We start from the raw sequence: 16,014 nt of genomic DNA, 5'->3' as shown, positions 1-16,014 counted from the left end.
AAACACCACAAGATTGAAGTGCAATGTTTAATAACCAAAGGTTATTTGTAAAACAAAGATTGTTGTAGTAAATGTAAAAGTATAGTGTAGTAGTAGTGATTTGATGGATACAGTGCACAAAACTAGTGCATTGCTAAATTATATAATCATACCTTAAGGTTTATAACAAATCTTATCCTAAATGATTTCCACATTTAACTATGAGAAGGACAGTATGTTAAATACATCTATATGTCATGTGCAGATGAAAAGACAACTATTGTGAGTGAAAACAAATAAGAACACCCAGCATTGAACACAAGGGTCAGATATTGCATGTGTACTTATGCACATAGCATATTGCAAGAAAAACATGTGTATTACTTTCAGTTACAAACTTGGAATGAACTGGCGCCACACTTTAAATAAACACTCAGTAAAATCTACCTAAAGGTTCGATAGTGTGCCCTTATTTGGAAAGACTTGCACCCAGAAACTTTTCAAGTTACCACAAAAAGATAGCAGTTGTGAGTTTCCATCATAATGTTCAAGACCCCCTCGTGAGGTGCTATTGGACACACTCGTCCAGTCTGCTACCAAGAGGTCAACCTGAAAACAAAGTCAATATGTATTTTGAATACACAAATTTAGACAGGTCTCCGCTTCCCCTATGACTGGCGGCTAAGAATAGTATACTATGGCCACAGCCCTGTTGTAAGCACACCCAATTTAACTTGACATGTCTCACCATGTCACCCCTGCATGTGCTCTTTTAGCAGTGTTGATCTATATTTGGGCTGTAAAGAGTCTGACAACACCAGACTTGCCAGACAATTTTAAGCATAGAAGAACACCAGGGTTATGGTGGTTGTGATATTTTCCATAGTTATGTATATAATATATATATGTTGTAATGCACATCTTGTATCAAATACTTCAACTGGTTTAACTGTTTCAATATTGAAACATGTATTACAGCATTTGTGTTACTCCTGCCTCCCTAGCAGAGCCAGCATTATCATCAGAGCCTCAACTTACCTCAGCATGCTGCCTTAAGTTGGAGCTGCAAATTTAATCTTGAAATATCCAATTGTCTTGGTGTTAAATGAAGGAACTGCATGACGAAACTATTCTGTTTTCTCTGTGAAGAGTGAAGAAAGTGTTTCACTTAATTTGAAGAGCATGATGCTGCAGTAGTGATGGACTCGGCTTGAGTGACAGTCTGTGACAGCCCACGCATCTGAACTGCTGCTGTCGTAAATTCCCATTCAATAATCTCACAATAAATTACGCATTAAATAAAATTCAACCAGTAAAGTAATGACAGGAAAGCCGCCCATTGTAACAAAGTGAAAGTACATTTTTTCTTTAGAAATTTACTTGAGTTAGAGTAAAAATTACCCACTTTTAAACCTACTCAAAGTAAATTTTTTCCCCAAAACGTTCCTCAAGTAAATGTAACGTAGCAAATGTAGTGCGTTTCTACCTACCTCTGCTCCATAGGATGATTCGCTTCTGTTGTTCTCCTCATTTGTAAGATGCTTTGGATATAAGTGTCTGCTAAATTAATAAATATATATGTAACTGTAATGTTAATTTATTATAAAAGTTTGTAACAGTGCTTCAATGGCATGAGTGTGTTTACATACAATATTTCCAAAAAATAAGGTGCTAGTAATTATCTTAATATTCAATAAAAATAAATAAATATATAAATGTTCAACAGGACATTAATGAACATAAAGAATACTGCTAAAGTGGATATAAATAGTCTACACACCCCTGTTAAAACAGCAGGTGTTTGTGATTATAAAAAAAATTATAACTTATGCAATGCCATTGAAAACCAAAGTGAGACATTTCAGGCGAAAAATTTTATAAAATAAGAAATGTAGAATAACTTAACTGCATAAGTGTGAACACCCTTTTATAACTGGGTTTGTGGCTGTGTTCAGAATCAACCAATCATCAAGCTCATGTGAAATAGTAAACAATTGTTTTCACCTGAAGTGATTCTGATTAACTCCAAATAAATCTCAGCTGTTCTTGTAGATTTTTTCTGACATCATTTTGGTTGCATGCTACTACAAGAGACATGGGCCACAAAGAGCTTACGAAGCATCAATGGGAACTCATTGTTGAAAGGTATCCCTCTGGTGAGGTCTAAAAAAAAATATTTTCAAGGCATTATATATAACAGGGAACACAGTGAAGACAGTCATCAACAAGTGGAGGAATTGTAGCACAACAGTGACATTATCAAGAACAGGACGTCCCTCCAAAACTGATGACAAAGAAAACTGGTCAGGGAGGCTGTCAAGAGGTCTACAGCAACATTAAAGGAACTGCAGCTCTTTCTGGCAAGTACTGGTTGCTCCCTACATGTGACAACTACCTCCCATATTCTACATCTGTCTGGCATTTGTAGCAGAGTGGCAAGACCAAACCTTTTCTGATGAAAGAAAAACAAACAACAAAAAAATTCCAAGCCTGGCAAAAACCTATAACCAGTCTCCCAAAGCTATGTGGAAAAATGTGTTATGGTCTGATGAGACCAAGATTGAACTTTTTGCCCAAAACTGTAAAAGGTATGTTTGGTGCTAAAACACTGCACATCAGCAAAAGAACACCACACCCACTGTGAAGCATGGAGGTGGCAGCATGATGCTTTGGGGCTACTTTTCTTCAGTTGGAACTGGGGCTTTAGTAAATTTTGGCACAGAACCTTCTGGTGTCTGCTAGAAAGCTGAAAATTAAGCACTCTTTCACCTTTCAGCATGACAATGATCCAAAGCACATATCCCAATCAACAAAATAATGGCTTCAGCAAAAAAAGATGAATGTTTTGGAATGGCCCAGCCAGAGCCCAGACCTGAATCCTACAGAAAATCTGTGGGGGGACCTGAAAAGGGCCGTGCACAGGAGATGTCCTTGCAATTTTACAGATCTGGAATGTTTTTGCAAAGAATAGTGGGAAAATATTCCCAAGTCAAGATGTGCCAAGCAATAGACTCTTATCCTAACAGACCGAGTGCTGTAATAAAATCAATGGGTTCAACTACGTATTAGTTCAGGACACTTATGCAGTTAGGTTTTTCTTAGTTGTTTTTGTTTTTATTTTTTCAGATGCATTGCATAGGTTGTTTTTACATTTAAAGGTGCAGAAATTCTGATATGATTAATCTTCGTTGAGTTTTTTTACATCACAAAAACCTGCTGTTTTAACAGTTGTTGACTTTTTATATCCACTGTACACTTTTTATATCCACTGTTGGTTAACCCTACATCGATAAATCTCTCTCTCTCCCTTACAACTTGAAAAAAATGTAGATGCTTATTAATTAAACCTAATTATTTTTTCATAACACAATTAGGGCCTATTTTAATTCTTAAAATATCTTCTATTTAATCCTGAAGAGTTACTATTTTTATATATATATATATTAGAGGAAAAGGTGAAAATTGATTTTGGATTGTTTGCATCCAAAACCAATTGGATGGATTTATATGCTTTTTGGAGCTTCAAATCTTTGGTCACCATTCACTTGCAATATATATTCTTCTAAAAATTCTTAATTTGTGTTCTGCAGAACAAAGTCATACATCTGTAATGGCATGAGGGTGAGTAAATCATGTGCTGCGAAAATAGATTTTCAAGACAAGTATTTTTGTCTTGTTCTCCTGAGAAATTATTAAAATATTCTTAAAAACTAGATATTAAGTCTTGTTTTAAGAAATCTGACAAAATTGTGAAATTTAGACCCAAAACATGAAAAAAATCTGTCTATGGGGTTCGCAAAATAAACTTTTTTTTTTCTCTTTGAATTAAGTTTGAGTAAGTTTTTCTTACTCTATTGGCAAACTTTTTTTTTTTTCTTGTTTTAAGCATAAATCACTAAATTTTATTTTGATTTATCTCAAAACAAGCTCTTATGCCAGTTTGCTCGTCAAGTAAATAAATCACGTTTTAAGAATATTTAGATGGTTTTACTGGAAAACAAGACAAAAATACTTGTCTTGAACATCAATGTTTGCAGTGCGAGACAATTTGTACGTTTGGGTGAACTTTTCCTTTTGTCTGCTCTCTACTAACTTCGTTTCACTACTAATGTTAAAATACAAAGTATCATCTTAAGGTTTACTATCGTTAAATAATTTACAATTATTGAACCATTAACTGAAACTCTATTCTTTTGCTGCCTTGCAAGCACGGAGACCGTATTTTCCTCGGGATATGAACTTTTTCATTCACGTAAACAGCCCCATTTTGGCTCGGCAGGCACAGCATTGCATCTTAAGCCAATCATTATCCCCGAAGGCTCGCGGAATTTTGAGCCAGAATGGCGTTGTTTTGGCCGCGCCTCAGGCAGTCCGCTCACGCGCTCCCCGTTCGATGACGTCGCGCTGGACGAAGCTGAAGACGCTCATAGCAACAAGCTCAGAAACCGCACATCTATGTTTGCGCACCGACCCAAAACACTCCGACCTTTCGAGGACTTTCATATATTGTCAGCGTTCGGGAGGAGTATAGTTTAAAACGGCGTCCTTGTTTTCGAATGAAAACAAGTTTGGCTCGTTCTCTCTGGACTAGAGGAAACGCTAGCTTGAGCTTTAGCTGTTCGTTGGACCGTAAGCTTGTGCAGGGATGCCTCTTCTGTTTAAACTAACAATACAATTTTCGAGAGCGGGTAAGAGTGGAGGTGGTCGACGTCGGTTTAGCGTTTGGACTCTGTGTTATTCTGGTTTAGAGAGGCCGTTTGTGCTTTGATACTCGCTGTCGGAAACGCTGTTGTGTCCTCCTGCAACTTTGAGGCTCCGCCACCATCACCTTCATCATCGAGGAAGACCGTGTGAATCAGACTGTGTCTAACCGATCATTGTTTGGTTTTATTTGTACAATATCTAAAGTGCATCTAGCTAGCGATTGCTTCGGTATCTGCTTGATTGAATCCTCTGTTTACTTTCAATATGCCTAAAATGTAGATGTCACTAATACTACTTCAGGCTTGCAGTACAGGTGGTGAAACCTATAAGCCTAATGAAAACAGCTTAAAGGGGATCATGCCTGAACACTACAGTACTGTGAAGTTCTAGTCTTTGGACATTTTAGAAACATCTCCTCGGATATGAGGTTGTCTTGCTAAGGACACCCCCAAGGTGAAGATATTTTAGAGAAAAAGCAATATTTGATGTTGACTGCGTGCAATCATGATGATATTGAGCAGAAAACCAGATGGCCCCATAACTGCAGGTAATTATATCCAGTGGATTGCCAAAGGAAATGTAATATCCAGCTCCGTGAGTTTGCTGTGGCTCACTTGGCAAGCATACAGACTATTTGAAGACAGCTGATTAACAGTTTTATTTATGAATAGGCTGATCATGCCACTTAACAAGCACTGCTTAGTTGTAATGTTAACTATTCTTTGTGTTTGTTACGTACCCCATATCTTAATTTTTTTTTTTTTTATCTGGCTTCACATGAATTTGTGACATGTACATCAGCCCTTAAAATGCATTGGGAAAAATAGCCCCCACAGGCCCTTGTCCAAATTATCAGTTTATTGAATTCTCTGAATGTTTAACAAGTTGACTGAATACGAGGGCTTGTGCAGTTAATGCTATCAGATGACAAGATTTCACTCAAATGTGCAGCTTATTGTTTTGTTTTTGATGTCATAAACTCAATGGTACCAATTTCTTCAACAATACTGTATCTGCTGTACTCTTGCTTAAAAAGAAAAAAAAAAGAGAGCAGTCTCTGTCTTTAAGAAGCTTTACCAATATAATAGGACAGAGTTGGGGAAACAGCTGATACTGAGATGTGTAATAAAGACCGGTTTAATATCTCGCCATCTGTGTCGTGTGCTCAAAGAGACTGTCTGTTGTCTGACACACCTGCAACATGGTTACATACCTCCCCAAGGGGATTTGTGTTACTCAGATGGGCTGTTGATTTCTTTAACCTCTTCCATACATATACCTGTATGTAACAGAAATCTTCATTTATGTAATAGATATAATGGATGATGACATGAGTAGTGCATTCATATTTTACCACTGTTGCTTTAGGTGCCTGATTGAGTTTAAATGCATATGTTTTGAATTCACAACTAAAAGGGATGGAAAATTATAAAGAAAGAAAATTAAAGTTCTGTAATAATTTACTCCTGTTGTTTCAATCCTGTATGGTTAACTTTTTCTGTGGAACACGAAGGGAGATGTAAGGCATATTGAATGGTGAATGAAGATGACATTATGCCAAACATCTTGTTTTGTGTTCCACAGAAGGAACGAAAGTCATAAAAATTTGGAACTACATTTAAAGAGGGGCAAAAATCTACATGTCGATCGGTTTATTAAGTCGTTTATGACAATACACTGATAAAGACATTTAATGCGTTTACATGACCACAAAATTTGCCGGCTTGATAAACAATCGTTGTAAGAATGTGCATTTAAATGCACCTATTGTGAACGATTCTTTCATGCTTTTTGTTTTTTATAAAAAAAATTCTGATCTTGTATTCTTTACTCAAAATGTCATCACACTTCCTCTGATATGACTGACTCTTCTCTGCTGATGTTTGCAAGGCTGCTTGGCAGTTAAGCCAAAAGTTGTCGGTCAGTGATAACCGCCCCTTAAAAAGTCTCATGCATGCAAATCTGATGTCAGTCAAAACTGCAAACACAGATTAGTGGTTCATATTCACATATTTCTCTCCAAAAACCCTGTTCCATCACCCAAACTATGTTGGTCATGGGCCTGCTGGCTTGAGTTTGTACATTTTAGAAGAAGGATTTTGAATAAAGAAATTCGCATTTCACACGTGAATGCTACCAAAACTGATAACTTCTGAATAGAACAGGCATCTGATGCGAAGAAAGTGTCTGGAGTTTAAATTTTTTTTAATGCTATTGGCTGGTGTTCTTTCAAAAAGGGAAGAGTCGTGTAACATGTTCCGCCCTTGTTAAAGTAGGAAATATGTCGAAACTCCAAATAGAGCTGCGCTTGTCAAGGCACTTCACTCTGACTTTAATGCCGGGCTCATTTTGTGTTTTGTTTTTTCCACAGCTCGCCACGGGGATGGTTTGTATGACTCTTACATGCGGACAGATCACATTGTGAACCAGGACGCTGATGTGAATGGACAGAGTCCCTCTGGGCTGCCCCCTCTCCCCAAACACACTGTAAGTCCTGACTTCCTGTTCCCCTAGTGGCAGAACAGACCCAATGCCCAGGACTTTCTAGGGGTCATCTCGTGGCATTCTTTCAGTGAGCCCTAGATGAAACCATTTCCCTTGTGCTCGCCTGAACAGAAAACTGTTTGTGAGTCCCTGTATTGTAAAGAATAAGTGGTCTTGAAGATCTGACCCACTATCAAGTCATAGGTTAGCCAATCTTGCTCTTGGTGCTTGTTTGAAAAGTTCCCTGTGTAGTTTTCCATCCCTGTGGCTCTGAGGCTTAGTTGAGCACTTGTGCTGCTGCCACAATCTTGGAACGTCACATTTTTAAAGAAGTCTTCCCTCATTACATTCTGATAGTGGTGCAAGTACTATCTGCAGAACATAGTTTGAACTTGTGCCACACAGCATGTGTATCACACAGGAAGTCAGTGCCTCAGTCGTGCTTAGTTTCAACAATTTAAAAACTGTACAACTTAATTGAAGCATTTAACAAGGCTGTTGATTGAACATGTTAATTCAGTGGGATTAATTATATTAAAAAAATTATGTTAAAAATATTAACAGTATTAATCATGCCCCCTGACCATATGTAAATTCTGTAATAACAAATTTTCCTATCAACGGAGCAAATCAGCAGGGGGCAGTCAGCACAACTCCAGCTGTACCTGCAACAAACCACACAGAGAGCAGGCAGCACAATGAGGAAAGGAGCCTCAAACAGCTGGACGTGTTCTTTCAAAGACAGCTGGACAAAGCACAATCCTGAATGCAGGTTTCAAGCTGCATTTAACTTTATAGAGTGCCCTAAAAAAAATGCAGCATTTTCGCGCAAGATGCTGAAAACCAATGTAATGCAACAACCAAAGTGAGACGTTCCAAAAGCATCCGTCTGACAAGCATGTACATAGACCAACAAAAATAGCCCTGACAGACAGAAGAATGCATAAGTCTTCCTCAGACCAATTGACAAACTCAATTGCAAAATGGACTGCTTTGGCCAGTGATAGGCTTCTGGTGAATGAAATGGAAATAAAGCAAACAATATATTGCCTTATAAAGCCATTTTTGGTTGCTTTTGTCTAATCACTCGTCTGCAACAACAGCTAATGTTTTTGAATTATTTTGATCATTATATTTATAGTAATTATTGTTGTCATATTGTATTACATTTATTTGGATGCCTTTCTCAGCAATTATTGTTACAGGTCTCCAGACTTACAAAAAATGACTATGGAGCCATTTTCTCCTAAATTGAAACATTTAGGAGCCATACTGCTGTTTTTGTTGCCAAATTACAGAATTGATTGATGGTTGTTCGGAAGGAAGATAGAAACTCTAAGAACAGACTGCTAATAACCAGTTAATCAGCAGTATTGAAAATCAACTAATTTATAAAAAAAATCTTCTTAATCTTTCATAACTGTGGTGGAGCGGCTCATACAAAAACATACAAGAGTCTAAATTGAACTAAATCCCAGATGCAGTTTATTGTGCTACCATAATACCATAAAAAAAAAAAAAGATTTGGTACATAACACTGAAATCGTAATTGTGGAAAAGCCCCAAATACTGGACTCTTATTTTTGAATGCCTGGGCTCCCAGGTGCTCTTTCAAACAGATGAGGGAAACAAAAATGTGCTCTCGTCTCTTACAATCGTTGCGTATTACAATGTAAACACTAATTCATCAACAGTACATCATCAGCGATGGCATGATGCAAATGTCTCATGCGTGCAGCGGGCTCATCTCAACAGAAAAGGGTGAAAAGAGGCGAAAGACATACCGGCGTGCGATCTAAAGTTGTAATTCATTAGCCTGCAAGATGATATCTGACAGAACCTTATATGAACAAAGTGTTGCTGATTGTCGCCAATGCGACTTCTTTAAATTATTTAAATTACGCAATTATTTATTTTGTGTTTTTGCTACCATTTTAGTTGCAGTCTGGAATATAGCTAGCCAAAATAAACTAGCCATTAATTGTGATTTAATTATTCAGCATCTCGTGTAATTAATTTGATTAAAATATTTAATCTGTAGACCTATAATTTATATTCTAATTCTGCTGTTTTCTGAGCAATACATGGAGACATTATCAGGTATTCAGACTGAGCAGGTTAAGCCCTTCAGTGAAGTCCATGTAGTGATGCATAATCATGTGACCAAAGATGATAAAGGAAATTATAATCCGATTCCCTAGTGAGATCTATATGATTACGCAATAAATAATTCTCTGTACGTGTTGGATTATTTTGGGTTATAAGACTCACTCCCATGCAGGGAATTGTACAGTAATTCTGAAAAGAACAATAGTATTATTGGTATTACCCCCAGAATTTTCATTCAATAAACTATATCAGCTCTGAGTGAGCTGGAGTAAAGTCGAGTGGTTTTTATTGTCGTTTCAACCATATACAGTTAGTACAGTACACAGCGAAATGAGACAACATTCCTCTATGACCATGGTGCTACATAAAACAACATAGGACAAACCCAGACCCACATGAGTCTACACAGACTAAATAACATACCTATATAAAGTGCACGTGCAAACGTGTGCAAAAAGGACCGTACAATAAATTACTAACAATGAACAGGACAATAAACAACGTAAGAGACAGTGCAGTGCCGACCAGTACACAGTAGTGCAAAAGATGACCGTTTCTAAATATACCAAATGTAAACATAACATACTATGAGTGTTCTATGCACATGGCAGTTATTGAGGTAGCAGCCAGTTGGAGCATAAAAGGAAGACTTGGATTAACTGCCGCTTGGGATACAAGCCCTTTGTCGCACAATCATATTAGCTTCCAGTATTCCCATTCATTCTGTTTCCCACATCACAGATTATGTTTAGGTCATTATATACTATGTACTCCCTGTTGATAATATTGTGTTGACCAAGCACTTCAGCATCTTAAGGATTATGTTGTGATGGAACACCGATGGTTGGGGATAGACAGCTGAAGTATTTGGCTAGTCTCTATGGTTTCCTTCAGTTCCCAACACAGGATTCTATTTTAGTCTCACTCCTCGGAACTGCCATTCCATGTCCCTGACCCCACCACCATTGTTCTTGGATGTGCTTTCACTTTATAATCGATCTATGTGACCTAATTTTTTTTTTCTTCTGATGCCTCTTTACTGTTCTCAGCTGTGCTGGGATCTATTTCTTTTGCGGAATGCAGAGCCAAACGGGACATGGTTTGGGCTTAACCATACATTTTTGTTAGTAAAATCTTCAGTACAAATGGGACTTGGAGTGCAGTCATGGTGCATTAAACATCCTGAATGTGAAAGATAGTGCCTCCTATTCCCATTCACTCAGCAAAGCCCACTATGACTGGCACAAGCAACCACCATTTATGAGGTGCTTTTTAGTAAGGCAAATTTAATGATGTAGTTTGGTGTTGTAGCAATTCTTCCACCATGTTAAGAATTCCTTACAATTGCTATGCTAAAAATATGTGGTGGAAAAACTTTATGGTGAAGTCAAACTCCCTTTCTAAAACAAAGTGTCCTCACCACTTTGTATTCTTAGTCTACTGTAACATGGTTGCCTTGGTTCTTTTTTTTTTTTTTTTTTTTGTGTGTGTGTGTGTGTGTGTGACTTCCTGTCCTTTTGTATTGGGGTAAACAGCTTGATCGCAGTTCTTAACTTTTCAAAATAGACTTAAGCCTTCATAGGCTTTTGCAGTATCCTTCAAGTATGTATGCAACATCCTGTTCTACCAGTTTACTGTTCACGTTCCAGTCAGACCATGGAGACAGTGTCTAACATTCTCTGTCGCTGTAATTATCACTCATGCTCAAAGTTCCCCGCTGGAATTATGGTGGGGTTATTAGCCAGCTGATTAATGCTGCACGTTTGCACTATTGATTACTTAGCACTGGTTTGATACAACCTCCGAGTTACAGTACATTGATTTTCAGCCATACTCTGCTGTCAAAAATAATAGGAGGTAGCCTTCCTTTTGGTTTTGAACTGTGACCCAGTTGAAAAAATTATGTTGGCTTTGGTCAACATATATATTTGTCCTATTTTTACAGTCTCCATTTAAATATTTTTATTTTCTTTTGAAGGGTGTCAACAAGCCTACAATGAAAGATCACCAAGCAATCCGAGGACAGATGAAGGTGAAGTACGTTTATGAAGACACCTACAACCGGAAAGTCAGCAGTGTGAGCCAGCACAATGGCACAAGCCATATACCAGCCAAACCCCAACCTGTGATCTCCAAAGAGAAAAGTGTGGACAGTAACAGTTCTATTAAATCCTCAGAGAGCTCAACAAAAGTCATAAAGCTTGCCACTCCAATGACCCCAGAACAAGCCCTCAAGCAACACAGGCAGCAACTGACCACTTTGGAGCAGCAGGAGATCCACAATTATCCTGAGATCTTTTTCCTGGGACCAAATGCCAAGAAGAGGCAGGCAGTGGCAGGGGGCACCAACAACTGTGGATATGATGACGACCAGGGAGGTTACATTCATGTACCTCATGATCATCTTGCCTATCGTTATGAGTTTCTCAAGGTAATCGGAAAAGGTAGTTTTGGACAGGTGGCAAAGGTTTATGACCATAAGTCACAGCAGCACCTTGCCTTGAAGATGGTGCGCAATGAAAAGCGCTTTCATCGACAAGCTGCAGAGGAGATCAGAATTCTGGAGCACCTGAAGAAGCAAGATAAGACTGGCAGTATGAATTCAGTCCACATGTTGGAGAATTTCACCTTCCGCAACCACATTTGCATGACTTTTGAGCTGCTTAGCATGAACCTGTATGAGCTCATTAAACGAAACAAATTCCAGGGTTTTAGTCTGCCGCTGGTACGCAAATTTGCACACTCTATTCTCCAATGCCTGGAGGCTCTCCATCGCCATAAGATCATCCACTGTGACCTGAAACCAGAGAACATCTTACTGAAGCAGCAAGGCAGGAGCGGCATCAAGGTCATTGACTTTGGCTCCAGTTGTTTTGATCACCAGAGGGTCTACACTTATATCCAGTCCCGTTTCTACAGGGCGCCAGAAGTCATCTTGGGTTCTCGATATGGTATGCCTATAGACATGTGGAGCTTTGGTTGCATTCTGGCAGAGCTGCTAACAGGATACCCTCTGTTTCCTGGAGAAGATGAAGGTGACCAGCTGGCCTGCATGATGGAGTTACTGGGCATGCCTCCTCAGAAACTGCTGGAGCAAGCAAAGCGTGCCAAGAACTTCATTAGCTCCAAAGGCCACCCACGCTACTGCACAGTCAGCACACTTGGCAATGGCACCATAGTGCTCAATGGGAGTCGTTCTCGCCGAGGAAAAATGCGAGGCCCCCCAGGCAGTAAGGAGTGGATGACAGCCCTCAAGAGCTGTGACGACCCCACATTCATTGACTTTCTGAAGAAGTGTCTGGATTGGGACCCTAGTACTCGAATGACACCTGTTCAGGCTTTGAGACACCCCTGGCTCTACAAGAGACTGCCAAAGCCTGCCCCTTGTGGAGAGAAGTCAATGGTGCCCAAAAGGATCACAGAGCACAGCACCTCTTTCCCCACCATCATCTCCAAGATACCACCTGTCATGGGCCCATCCAACAACAAACTGCGGACCACCTTGATTGGGGACTCCAATGGAAGTATACCCTTGCGCACAGTGCTGCCGAAGCTCGTTTCATAGGGATTCCTTAGCTTTTCAGGGATTAAAGACATTTGTAGCAGTTTTCGAAGTGTATTTTTCTTGGTTGATGGTTTGTGGATTTTTCTAAATGAATTTCAAAACTGTGTTTTGACTTCAATTTATATTGAAGTGTAATAAGCAAAAAAAAGCTATTTTATAATAGCTATATGTAACTAACTATACCATGTTTTAAGCAAATGGCCTTTGGAAAGGAATGTGAAATTGAAAGTTTATATTTGGACTGTTTTTTTACAACTTGGTCTTGAGTGGAACGCTATTGATTGAGGTTGGTGAAATATTAATGCTGACTGCTCATAGTCCAGTCCTTTCTGAGGTTTCCACTACTCCAGTTCAGACAAACTTAAAACTTTTTCATCCTTAAGGGCTGTTTTTAGGTGTGTGTGTGTGATTAACATTTTTAAGGGCTTTGAGTGGATTTTTTCCCCGTTTTGAATTCAAGCATCTGTCTCTAATCTAGAATTGTTCTGATTAAAACCCTGAAAATAATTTGCTCAAGTTATTTTCATTATCTACAGAAAATGTTATGATTTGATTATAGTCTTGATGGCACTAATTCAGAACAACACATTGCTAGTTTTATTCTATTTTAAGAGTACACTTCCAATTAACTTGTCCTTTTACTTGGTTCCCTTCACCCCAGTGTGTCATAGAGAGGGTAAGGCCTCACATATTTCAGTCTATAACACTGTTTATTTTTTTTTTAAGTTGTTTATTTGGATAAGTCACCCTAGAGCAAGATGTAAGAAAGTTAGACTTGTTTGTGAGGGGCAGAGTAACAGTTGTTGTCATTTAGGGCCTCAATGATGTTTGAAGGCCAAGCCCATTCCTTTAAAGTATTGGGAAAGATGGTCACTACCGCTATTGCACAGGTGTTGAAAGAGTGTTTTTATTTGTGTGACTTTGAAAGATATTGATCAGGTTTTACTTGAAGGCAATAGGCAGGATCACATGTTTGCCTGTACATGTAAATATGGGTTCTCCAAAGCTGGTGGGGGAAGGGAATTGCACGTTGACCGTGTTTTCAATACCAGTGTGCTGTTTGCCCTGAGTAATGGATGGATTCCAAACAGCCAGTGCGAGGCTGTGACCTGAGCGAAGTTCATAAACACGTTCACTGTACTGGATAAATACAGAAGCCTGTCATAAAGCAGATTATCACACTGCCTTTTAGATATTTTTTTTCAGTCCTCTTAACCACAACCTTGTCCTCAATTTTGATCAACCATTTAACTATTGTTTTGTTCCATTTAGCCTGTTGCAACTACAACAAACCACTGTATACACAGTGTCGGGGTGGGAAAAGATGACATTACGTGCACACTGGCAATTCCCCTCCCCCAAAGTTTAACATCAGGATATAGAGAGGTTATTTCTCACCGACTGCTGACTGAAACAAGTTGAGAGTGAAGTGGTATTCTGTAGTCTGGAACCTCTCTAAATAGTGACCTACATGCTTCCCCTCTCTCTCTCTTCCTCAGTCCTTGAGGTTTAAAAGACAGAATCTGTTGGGATTCCAACAGTTTGGTGATCATTCATAATGGCATTGGTCAGTGTCTTCACTTTGAGTATTTCTTATTAGAGGGTCTCTGGCAGACTATTCGGTTTTCCAATGAAAGGCATCTTAAGTTGTATTTTTTTTTTTTTTAACGATCTAATGTAAGCATGTTTATTGACACTGCCTCACTTTTTTTAGCTGTGAATTGAACACTGAATTGTTGCAAGGTAAGACACTAATCTGCTAATGGACTGTGAAATTGAAAGGTGCTTAACCCAATGGCCCTGACAGGTGCATGAAAAGCATCTGTGCAGTGTGCACTACCTGGACCAAGGTTAGAAATAAGGAAACCAGACAATTGGTTGCAAAAGTCAATTAATTAAAAAAATAAAACTAGGTAATTTCCATTTTACAATATTTTGAAATCACCTTTTTTCTCAGGCATTAACCCCATTATGGGGTTTAAAGGAGATTTATATATAATTCCACATGTCTAGCAGGTGCAACAACAATTAAGCACTCAAAATAAGCTAGGTGTCAGGAGATAGTGTACATATAGCTTTAGATCCATTGGTGCTCACATTAAGTCCTCTGTAACTTTTCTGTCCAATCATAAACAATTTTGGGTTCATACTTCATCTCCCTCAAAGTTTCGATGGTTCAGTGTCCTCTTGGAATATATCAGGGAAAACCGCAGTTAATGAGAAGTATCCAGGCAAAAGTGGTTTAAAGGTTGTTTTTGGTGTTGTTTGTCTACCTCTTTTTCATCATCCACCTTCACTCCAGCACACAAATAACAGCATCTCGCTCACTCAGACTTTCTGCTTCACTTCAATGTCCCTGCCTGTTTGCATTAACATACATTTTCACCAAAGCATCCATTTACGTTATTGTCTCTCTTTTGGTTGTCTCTTGTGCGTGGACCCCTTTGTATGAGGGGAATCTACTTCTGTGCCTTTAACTGAACACACTTCGCTAAATCATCAAGGCTCTGCACGGGTTGACTTAATGTTTCACTTCCAGATTAATGTCAGGTTTTTTTTACTACTTTTAGTTCCCCCTTTTATAGAGTTTTTACTGTTCATAATTTACAGAGAAATAAAAGAGATAATGCTGTAATTTCCCTTTATTGATGTTTGTCGTTTGATTATGTGGTTCACAGAGCATGGTACATACAGAATGCATGAAAGTAAGTGACAAATGAAAAGGAGTCAATTAAGACTTACATGATAAGATGTAAGTAGCCAAATGAGCTTGTATTAGTTTCTTGAATGAAAATAGAGGAATAAATAAATAAAATCGATATTACCGATTTGTTTGAAATGTTTCAATTTTTTGTGTTCAGCTTTCTGTGGTCCGTGCAGTTGCGTGTTTCTGACATTTAAAGGAATGTTTTGGGTTCAACACAAGTTGAAGGAATATTCATTGTTCAACACATTTAAGCTCAATCAACAGCATTTGGGGCATAATGTTAATTACCACAGAAATACATTTTGACTCATCCCTCCTTTTCCTTAAAAAAAGCACAAATCGAGGTTACTGTGAGGCACTTACAATAGAATGTGGCCAATTTTGGGAGGGGTTAAAAGCAGAAATGTGAAGCTTATAATTTTATAAAATCACTTGCATTAATTATTCTGTTAACTTGTGTATTGTT

General features: G+C 38.5%; 1 protein-coding gene across 1 annotated transcript; it reads left to right on the top strand.

Moving 5' to 3' along the window:
• The first annotated feature begins 4,381 nt into the window (after positions 1 to 4,381).
• Positions 4,382 to 15,663, top strand: LOC127632587 (dual specificity tyrosine-phosphorylation-regulated kinase 2-like). Its single transcript, XM_052111258.1, has 3 exons — positions 4,382 to 5,230; positions 7,055 to 7,170; positions 11,255 to 15,663. The coding sequence occupies exons 1-3, from the start codon at positions 5,188 to 5,190 to the stop codon at positions 12,839 to 12,841; spliced, it is 1,746 nt and encodes a 581-aa protein (XP_051967218.1). The 5' UTR covers positions 4,382 to 5,187; the 3' UTR covers positions 12,842 to 15,663.
• The last annotated feature ends 351 nt before the right edge of the window (positions 15,664 to 16,014 follow it).

Source organism: Xyrauchen texanus, chromosome 39 (assembly GCF_025860055.1).
Source record: "Xyrauchen texanus isolate HMW12.3.18 chromosome 39, RBS_HiC_50CHRs, whole genome shotgun sequence".
Lineage (NCBI taxonomy): Eukaryota > Metazoa > Chordata > Actinopteri > Cypriniformes > Catostomidae > Xyrauchen > Xyrauchen texanus.
This window is presented reverse-complemented; position numbering and strand designations above follow the sequence as displayed.